The sequence below is a fragment of the Arachis hypogaea genome, chromosome 16, assembly GCF_003086295.3.
Source record: "Arachis hypogaea cultivar Tifrunner chromosome 16, arahy.Tifrunner.gnm2.J5K5, whole genome shotgun sequence".
NCBI lineage: Eukaryota > Viridiplantae > Streptophyta > Magnoliopsida > Fabales > Fabaceae > Arachis > Arachis hypogaea.
In genome coordinates this window covers 137,372,899-137,382,790 of record NC_092051.1, presented here as the reverse complement: position 1 = coordinate 137,382,790, position 9,892 = coordinate 137,372,899, and the positions used below count along the sequence as shown (strand labels likewise).

The window sequence follows — 9,892 nt, the reverse complement described above, 5'->3', positions numbered from 1 at the left end:
TGGTTGAGGGTTAGGGTCATATGGAGGTGAATGGCGGAAAGGGGCTTGTGAGTTTGGTGGTCCAAAGTTATGTTGAGGAAAGGGTTCATAGGCATATGGTGGTGGTTGTTGATAATTAAAAGAGTACTCACCATAGCCATTGCCTTGATATGCATCACAGAATGGTTGTTGATGGTCCATTGGAGGTGGTTGTTGCCATGAGGGTTGATTAAATCCTTGTGGCTCCTCCCATCTTTGATTCTTCCAACTTTGATGCATATTTTCATTATAGTTTCCATTCCTAACAACAACATTAGAATCAAACTTGAAGCGAGAGGGGTGAGAATTCATAGTAACTAATAAAAATTTAAAAACAAAAATAAAAACAAATTGAAATTAAAAGGTTATTTAAAATTTGAATTTGAAAATTAAATTTTGAATTTGAATTTTAAATTTTTTTGAAATTTGAATTTTTGAAATTTTGAAATTTGAAATTTGAAAATTTTTAAATTTAAATTTTGAGAATTTTTAAATTTGAATTTTGAAATTTGATTTTTTGAAATAAGATAAGATAAGATAAAAATTTTAAAAATAAAAATCTGAAAATTTTTTTTCGAAAAAATTAATTAAAAATATTTTTGAATTTAATGAGGAAAGAGAAAAACAATAAAATGACACCAAATTTCAAATTTTTAGATCAAAACGAAGAAAACAACTAAGAACAGCTTGAAGGTCAAGATGAACGTGAAGAACAACTTGAAGATCAAGATGAACACTAAGAATAAATTTTTGAAAAAAAAAATTTTAATAACTAAATAAAAACCAATAACCTCTTAATTTACGAAAAAAGCAAAAATAAAAACAAAAATAAAAACAAATAAACAAGCAAAAATAAAAAAAAATATTTACAATAACCAATAATAAGGCACACGTTTGCAATTCCCCGGCAACGGCGCCATTTTGATGAGAGAACTTTTGCGTGGTCTAGAAATTTGTGGATAAATCATCGTTGCAAGTATAGCTTCTAAACCTTCAAAAGCCCTTTCATACAAACGTTTTGGTTGTCACAAGTAACAAACCCCTTTGAAATTGATAACCGAGTATTCAAACCACGGGTCGTCTTCTCAAGGAATTGCAGGGAGGTGTTCTTATTATTGGTTATGAGTCTTGTAAATTGGGGGTTTTTAATGTATGAGATAAAAAGCAACAATAGTAAATGGCAGAGGAAATGAAATAATAGCAATAAAAATAAACTCTTGGCAAGGTATTAGAAATTGGAAGTCCAGACTCAGTTATCTTGAGTTACTAATTTCTTAACCAAAGTCAAGAATGTAGAAAGCTAAATTAAAATCACGAATATCTGGAATACCTCAGATAAAATACATTCAAAGTAGTAAAATCTAACATGGAAAAGTTCATAAGCCAATTGGGCAACATAAATCAAATACAAATAAAAGCATGAGAGTATCTGAAAGTAAAAGAGAAATAAAAAGTAAAAGGAATATTAAACCTGGATCGAGAGTTACTCTTAAAACTAAGAGAAATCCTAAATCCTAATCCTAAGAGAGAGGAGAGAACCTCTCTCTCTAAAAACTACATCTACTCCTAAAATTATGAATTATGAGAGCCTCCTCATGAATGGATGCATTCCCCCACTTTATAGCCTCTAATCTGTGTTTTTTGGGCCGCAAACTGGGTCAAAAACAGTCCAGAATTCGCTGGGTTCGAATTTTGCCACGCTGGATTTCCGTCATTGCGACGCGGCCGCATGGATCACGCGGTCGTGTCGCCTAGCGTCAGGAAAACTATAACATATTATATATTGAAGCCCAAGACGTTAGCTTTCCAACGCAACTAGAACCGCGTCATTTGGATCTCTGTAGATAAAGTTATAGCCGTTTGAGTGCGAAGAGGTCAGGCTGGACAGCTTAGCAATTTCTCCTACTTCTTGTATTCCTTCCACTTTTGCATGCTTCTTTTTCATCCTCTGAGCCATTCCTGCCCTGTAATCTCTGAAATCACTTAACACACATATCAAGGCATCTAATGGTAATAAGAGAGGATTAATATTAGCAAATATAAGTCCAAAGAAACATGTTTTCAATCAAAGCACATAATTACGAAGGCAAATGTAAAACCATGAAAATAGTATGAATAAGTGGGTGAAGAGTAGATAAAAACCACTCAATTGAGCACAAGATAAACCATAAAATAGTGGTTTATCAGAGATCTTCCAGCAGAGCTGTCCAATGACATCTTGGATAGTTCAGACAGACCATCATAGAAGATTCCTATGATACTCCATTCTGAAAGCATGTCAGAAGGGCACCTTCTGATCAATTGCTTGTATCTTTCCCAAGCTTCATAGAGGGATTCTCCTTCCTTCTGTCTGAAGGTTTGGACTTCCACTCTAAGCTTGCTCAATTTTTGAGGTGGAAAGAACTTTGCCAAGAAGGCATTAACTAGCTATTCCCAAGAGTTCAGGCTTTCTTTAGGTTGTGAATCCAACCATGTCCTAGCTCTGTCTCTTACAGCAAAAGGAAAAAGCATAAGTCTGTAGACTTCAGGGTCAATCCCATTGGTCTTGACAGTGTCACAGATTTGCAAGAATTCAGCTAAGAACTGATGAGGATCTTCCAATGGAAGTCCGTGAAACTTGCAATTCTCTTGCATTAGAGAAACTAATTGAGGCTTAAGCTCAAAGTTGTTTGCTCCAATGGCAGGGATTGAGATGCTTCTCCCATAGAAGTCAGGAGTAGGTACAGTAAAGTCACCAAGCACCTTCCTTGTATTGTTGGCATTGTTGTTTTCAGCTGCCATTGCTTCTTCTTCTTTGAAAAGCTCTGTTAGGCCCTCTAGAAAGAATTGTGCTTTAGCTTCTCTTAGCTTTCTCTTCAAGGTCCTTTCAGGTTCAGGATCAGCTTGAACAAGTATGCCTTTATCTTTGCTTTTACTCATATGAAAGAGAAGAGAACAAGAAAGTATGGAATCCTCTATGTCACAGTATAGAGATTCCTTGAGGTGTCAGAGAAAAAGAAGAATAGAAGGAGGAGGTAGAGATGAGAGAATTCGAACTTATTAAAGAAATAGGGTTCGAATTGCACCTTGAGGAGGAGTGTTAGTCCCTTAAATAGAAGGATGTGAAAAGAGGAGAAGAATTTTTGAAAATAAATTAAAAAGATTTTGAAATAATAAAAAGAAAATTTTGAAAATTTGATTGAGATTTTCGAAAATTAAGTTTGGGAAAGAAATTAAGTGATTTTGAAAAAGATTTTGAAATTAGAAATAAAAAAGATATGATTGAAAATTAATTTTGAAAAAGATGTGATTGAAAAGATATGATTGAGAAGATATGATTGAAAATCAAGTTAAAAAGAGAAAGTTTTAAAATTAAAGTTGATTACTTGACTAACAAGAAATTAAAAGATATGATTCTTAAAATTTAAAATTTGATCCTTTCTTAATAGGCAAGTAACAACTTGAAAATTTTGAAGTAAATCATTAATTTTAGCAAGGATTTTCGAAAATAGTAATAAATAAAAAAAATGGAAAGAAATTGATTTTGAAGAGATATGATTGAAAAGATATGATTTGAAAAGGATTTGATTTTGAAAAATTATGAAGATTTGGAAAAAATTTGAATTAAAAACAAAATCTTCCCTCTAATGTCATCCTGGCGTTAAACGCCCAGAATGGCATCCATTCTGGCATTTAACGCCCAAAACTCTACCTTTTACCTGGCTGGCGTTTAAACGCCAGTTTGCCTTCTTCACTAGGCGTTTTGAACGCCCAGCTTTTTCTGTTTGATTCCTCTGCTGAATGTTCTGAATCTTCAATTCTCTGTATTATTGACTTCAAAAGACATAGTTTTGAAAATATTTTTGAATTCTTAATGATGAGAAATAACAAAAAAATGCAACTAAGATCAAATAAACAATGCATGCAAGACACTAAACTTAAATATTTTCATATAAGAGACACTAACAAATTGAGAATGCATATGATAAACAACAAAACACACAAAACAAGAGAATTTAAAGATCAGAGCAATGAAATCATCAAGAACAACTTGAAGATTAATGAAGAACATAATGCATATATTTGAAAAATGCAAGAAGAATGCAATTGACACCAAACTTAAAAATTGATACTAGACTCAAACAAGAAACATAAAATATTTTTTATTTTTATGATTTTATAAAAAAAAATTTTTTGTGATTTTTGAAACTTATATGGAAAAGAAAATAAAGAGAATCAAAACTTTTAATAAGAATTCCAGGAATCATGCAATGTTAATCTAAAGCTTCAGTCTAAAAAGATTAGACATGTTTGGCCAAGCTTCAGCAGGACATTACATTCACCAGCTAAATTGATGAGAATCAATAAGCTTTTGTGATGATAAGAACATCACCTTGAAACTCTAGAATTCATTCTTAAAAATTCTGAAAAGTACCTAATCTAAGCAACAAGATGAACCGTCAGTTGTCCAAACTCGAACAATCCCCGGCAACGTCGCCAAAAACTTGGTATGCGAAATTGTGATCATCAACAATGGCGCCAAAGGACTTGGAGCTCTTAAACGTGAATCACACTTTGTCACAATTCCGCACAACTAACCAGTAAGTGCACTGGGTCGTCCAAGTAATAAACCTTACGTGAGTAAGGGTCGATCCCACAGAGACTGTTGGCTTGAAGCAAGCTATGGTCACCATGTAAATCTCAGTCAGGAGAATTCAGATGGTGATGGAGAATTGATAATTAAAAGATAAATAAAACATGAAATAAAGATAGAGATACTTATGTAATTCTTTGGTTGGAATTTCAGATAAGCGTATGAAGATGCTTTGTTCCTCCTAAACCTCTGCTTTCCTATTACCTTCTTCCAATCATTCATACTCCTTTCCATGGCAAGCTTTATGTTGGGCATCACCGTTGTCAATGGCTACTTCCCGTCCTCTCAGTGAAAACGTTCCAAATGCGCTGTCACCGCACGACTAATCATCTGTCGGTTCTCGATCATGTCGGAATAGGATCCATTGATCCTTTTGCGTCTGTCACACACCCCACAATCGCGAGTTTGAAGCTCATCACAGTCATCCCTTCCCAGATCCTACTCAGAATACCACAGACAAGGTTTAGACGTTCCGGATCTCAGGAATGGCCGCCAATAATTCTAGCCTATACCACGAAGGTTCCAATCTTAGATTAGAAACCCAAGAGATACACATTCAAGCCATTGCTAGTAGAACATAGGTGGTTGTCAGGCACATGTTCATAAGTGAGAATGATGATGAGTGTCACGGATCATCACATTCATCAAGTTGAAGAACGAATGAATATCTTGGAGAAGAAATAGACTTGAGTTGAATAGAAAAACAATAGTACTTAATTCATGAAGAACAGCAGAGCTCCACACCTTAATCTATGGTGTGTAGAAACTCCACCGTTGAAAATACATAAGTGATAATAGTGTAAGCATGGCCGAATGGCCAGCCTCCAAGGTCTAGGGACTAAACGTCCAAAGATGACAATACAATAGTATAAGGTCCTATTTATAGAGAACTAGTAGCCTAGGGTTTACAGAAATCAGTAATTAATGCAGAAATCTTCTTCCGGGCCCACTTGGTATGTGCTTGGGCTGCGCATTGAAGCTTCCATGTGTAGAGACTTTTCTTGGAGTTAAACGCCAGCTTTTGTGCCAGTTTGGGCGTTTAACTCCAGCTTTTGTGCCAGTTTTGGAGTTAAACGCCAGAATTCTTAAGCTGACTTGGAACGCCGGTTTGGGCCATCAAATCTCGGGCAAAGTATGGACTATTATATATTGTTGAAAAGCCCAGGATGTCTACTTTTCAACGCAATTGAGAGTGTGCCAATTGGGCTTCTGTAGCTCCAGAAAATTCACTTTGAGTGCAGGGAGGTCAGAATCCAACAGCATCTGTAGTCCTTTTTCAGCCTCTGAATCAGATTTTTGCTCAGGTCCCTCAATTTCAGCCAGAAAATACCTGAAATCACAGAAAAACACACAAACTCATAGTAAAGTCCAGAAGAGTGATTTTTATTTAAAAACTAATAAAAATATAATAAAAACTAATTAAAATATACTAAAAACATACTAAAAATAATGCCAAAAAGCGTATAAATTATCCGCTCATCAATAGCTCTTTCATTGTTGAAGCTAATGGCAGATCTGGTGGGATCTGGTGCCTCTGGGACTCTGGTACTTGGAAGATTGATGTCCTGGATCATAATAGCCAGATGGTGCATCTCAAGGTTGTTGGTGGTGACTCGACCCCCTGGCTCCTATCTGCGGTGTAAGGTAGCCCCCATCGCGTTAACAGAAGAATCCTTTGGAGTAATTTGCGATCCTTGGCAGGTAATATTACCATTCCTTGGTGTCTTCTAGGTGATTTCAATGCTACGCTCCACGATTATGAACGAAGTGGAGGCTCTACTAATGTTGTTCATAGTGCTTGTCCTGATTTTCAAAGTTGTATCTCAGACTGTGGGCTTATTGATCTGCGTTTTGTGGGTTGGCCTTTTACTTGGAGAAGAGGTAACATTGTTGAGAGATTGGATAGAGGGTTGAGCAATTTGGAGTGGCAATTATCATTCCCTGAGGGAACCGTGAGGCACTTGTCCAATTTTAATTCTGATCACTCTCCTGTTTGTCTGCAACCACACACTGCTTCCTTTCAAAATAGGAATCGGAGGCCTTTTCAGTTTGTTGCGGCTTGGATGGCGCACCCGGATTTTTCAAATTTGGTTTCTAATTCCTGGGATGTCTCTTCTTCTTGGAACAGTGGTGTTGTCAGCTTTAAAAATTCTTTAAAAGATTGGAATACAAATATTTTTGGGGATATTTTCAAGAGAAAAAGAACACTCTTGAGAAGGCTTCAAGGTATTGCTTCCAGTTTGGCTACTAGTGTTAATCGTAATTATTTTCTGGAGAACCTTCAGAATCAGCTTTGGGAAGAATATGAGGAGGTTCTGACTCATGAAGAATTACTTTGGTTTCAAAAATCAAGATGTAAGTGGATTGAATTTGGTGACCGAAACAAAATTTTTCCATGGCTCAACTATGGTTAGGAGTAGAAGGAATAAAGTAACTTCCCTCATTGATGATTTTGGTAATTTGATCACTGAGCCAAAGTTATTAGAAGACTTAGCTAAGAATTTTTTGTGGATCTTTATAAGGACTCCTTGCCTGATGTTCTCTTTGTTCTCAGTAATTCATTCCCTAACGTTAGTAGTGAAGAGCTCAACCAGATCGGCAGCATGGTTTCTAATATGGAGATTAAGGAAGTTATTTTTAATATGAGAAGTTTTAAAGCACCGGGAAGAGATGGCCTCCAAGCTGTTTTTTATCAAAGTCAACGGGATCGTGTTGGAACTGATCTGTGCTCCTTGGTGCAACAAATTTTTGTGGAGCCAGAGAAAGTTGGGGAAATTAATGAAACCCTTATCACCCTTATTTCTAAATCTGACCCGGTTACCAGCCTCAAGCAAATGCGCCCCATCAGTCTTTGTAATGTCACTTATAAAGTGGTTACCAAGATTATTTCTAATCGACTGCGGAAGCTCATGAACAATATTGTCCAGCCCACCCAATGTAGTTTTGTTCCAGGTAGACAAAGCTCTGACAATATTATTATTGCTCAGGAGGTGATTCATTCAATGAGAAATAAAAAAGGTTCGAGAGGGTGGATGGCTATCAAAATTGATTTGGAGAAGGCTTATGATAGGCTCAAGTGGAGTTTTGTTGAAGATACGCTCAAGGATATTGGTTTCCCTTCTCAGATGGTTAATCTTATTCTTCATTGCATTTCTACAGCCAGAATGAAAGTTTTATGGAACGGTGAAGAACTTGATGAATTTACTCCTTCTAGAGGCATTCGTCAAGGAGACTCCATCTCCCCTTATATTTTTGTCCTCTGTATAGAAAGGCTCTCTCAGCTCATTAATGCGGCAGTTGATCATGGCTTCTGGAAACCTATTCGCCTTAAAAGGGATGGGCCTGCCTTATCTCATTTGTGTTTTGCGGATGATCTCATTCTTTTCTCAGAAGCTAGACTTGAACAAGCTGAGATTATTAACAAGTGCTTGGCAGCCTTTTGTGATAGTTCTGGTCAGAGAGTTAGCCAGGAAAAAACTAGAGTTTTCTTCTCCAAAAATGTGGGTAACAATGTGCGCGTCGAAATCAGTAGTGCTCTGCACTTCTCCAGGACGGATGATCTCGGTAAATACTTGGGGGTTCCTCTCCTACATTCCAAAGTTTCGAAGCATACTTTCAACGATATCATTAACAAGTTGAATGCGAGATTAAATTCTTGGAAGGCCTCATCCTTATCCTTAGCTGGCAGAGCGACTCTGGTGAAATCTGTTCTTTCTTCTTTACCTACTTATACTATGCAAACTGCTTTGTTACCTGTCTCTACTTGTAATGTTATTAATCGTAAATGCAGAAGTTTTCTTTGGGGTGAACTAACAGGATGTTATTAAAAAGATAGTGGCTATTGCACCCCCCCTCACCTTGGAAACAAAGTGATCATATTGCTTGGAACCTTTCTTCAGATGGAGCCTTCAACCTGAAGAAGACATACCAGAAGCTTCACGGAGACTCTTCTAGTCAGAATGATAGGTTGTTCAGCCTGATCTGGTCTTGGAAAGGACCTGAAAGGATCCGGTCTTTTATGTGGCTGACCTCTCACGGTGCTATCTTGACAAATTTGGAAAGAACCCGACGTCACCTTTCCAATACTGCAACCTGTCCGCGTTGCAACACTTGTGACGAATCCATCATTCATGTCCTCCGCGATTGTCAGTTTTCTAGGAGAATCTGGGTTCCCCTTTTACGTAACGTTGGTCTTGTGAGTTTCTTCAATCTGAACCTTTACGATTGGTTGATGCTAAATCTTACCTGGAAACGAGATTGGCCTTGTCTCTTTGGAGTTACTATCTCCTCCCTATGGTATTTTCGTAATAAGTTTATTTTTGACAATGATAATACCCCAGCTTCTGTGCGGCTGGTTCAAGTGAGGGTACGTCATAGTGAGTTCAATAAACTTATCAATAAGTTTCAACATTCACAATCTAATGCTTTGACAGAAAGCAGATTGGTTTGCTGGTTTCCTCCTATAGAGGGCCGTCTCAAGCTCAATGTGGACGGTTCGTTTGTTTCTCACTCAAATGGTGCTGGTTGTGGTGGTATTATTAGAAACCATCTTGGTCACTTTTTGAAGGGGTTCACTTACAATTTGGGGAGCTGCTCTATAATGCAAGCAGAGCTCTGGGGTATTATTCATGGCTTACAAGTTACGGCTGCTAATAATATCACGAACATCATTGTGGAGTCAGATTCTATCTTGGCTTTAAACTTCATCAAGAAAGGGTGTCCTGGTTCCCATCCTTGTGCTCCTCTGGTTGCTGATATCTGCATGTTAGCAGGTCGTATTCCTAATATTCAATGGTCCCATACCCTTCGCGAAGTAAATTTTGTAGTGGATCATCTTGCCAAGAAAGGACATGAGTTGCCTTTTGGTGTCCACCTCTTTGATGCTGCTCCTCCTGACATCCTCCATATGTTGGCGCATGATTGTTCGGGTATTCTTTTTGTAAGGGGTTATAGTTAGTTTTGGGTCTTCGACCCCCCTGTTCATCAAAAAAAAAAAGTATCGGTCTGGTTGGCTTATAATTAACATAGTGAAACTTTGAAAATGAATGAAGTGTTTGTTAATCATGTTATGATTGGTTGAAATTTGGAATTTATCTCATAAATCTAAGAAACTATTGGTATTTGATTTTAGTTTTGATAAATAAAGTTGAGTGGTTGGTTATTACGTTGAGTTTATGATTTTGTGCATAATATAAGGATGAAGAAGTTGAATAGATATTTGATTGATGTGGAGGATTGAGG

General features: G+C 37.0%; 1 protein-coding gene and 1 non-coding gene across 2 annotated transcripts; both read left to right on the top strand.

Moving 5' to 3' along the window:
* Nucleotides 1-2,289: 2,289 nt before the first annotated feature.
* LOC112761601 (small nucleolar RNA R71) lies at nt 2,290-2,397 on the top strand. Its single transcript, XR_003181989.1, has one exon. It is a non-coding gene; the product is annotated as a small nucleolar RNA R71 (small nucleolar RNA).
* A 3,760-nt stretch (nt 2,398-6,157) lies between these two features.
* LOC140180271 (uncharacterized) lies at nt 6,158-9,608 on the top strand. The gene is made up of 4 exons (XM_072220728.1): nt 6,158-6,290; nt 6,383-6,963; nt 7,174-8,431; nt 8,551-9,608. The coding sequence occupies exons 1-4, from the start codon at nt 6,158-6,160 to the stop codon at nt 9,606-9,608; spliced, it is 3,030 nt and encodes a 1,009-aa protein (XP_072076829.1).
* The last annotated feature ends 284 nt before the right edge of the window (nt 9,609-9,892 follow it).

What these genes read in the sequence shown, in the direction of transcription:
- LOC140180271 (XM_072220728.1), top strand. Translation starts at nt 6,158, where the DNA reads ATGGCAGATCTGGTGGGATCTGGTGCCTCTGGGACTCTGGTACTTGGA. An exon ending in CCCTGGCTCCTATCTGCGGT is followed by an intron (nt 6,291 to 6,382) that starts GTAAGGTAGCCC and finishes GGTGTCTTCTAG; the next exon opens with GTGATTTCAATGCTACGCTC. An exon ending in TACTTGTAATGTTATTAATC is followed by an intron (nt 8,432 to 8,550) that starts GTAAATGCAGAA and finishes ACCTTTCTTCAG; the next exon opens with ATGGAGCCTTCAACCTGAAG.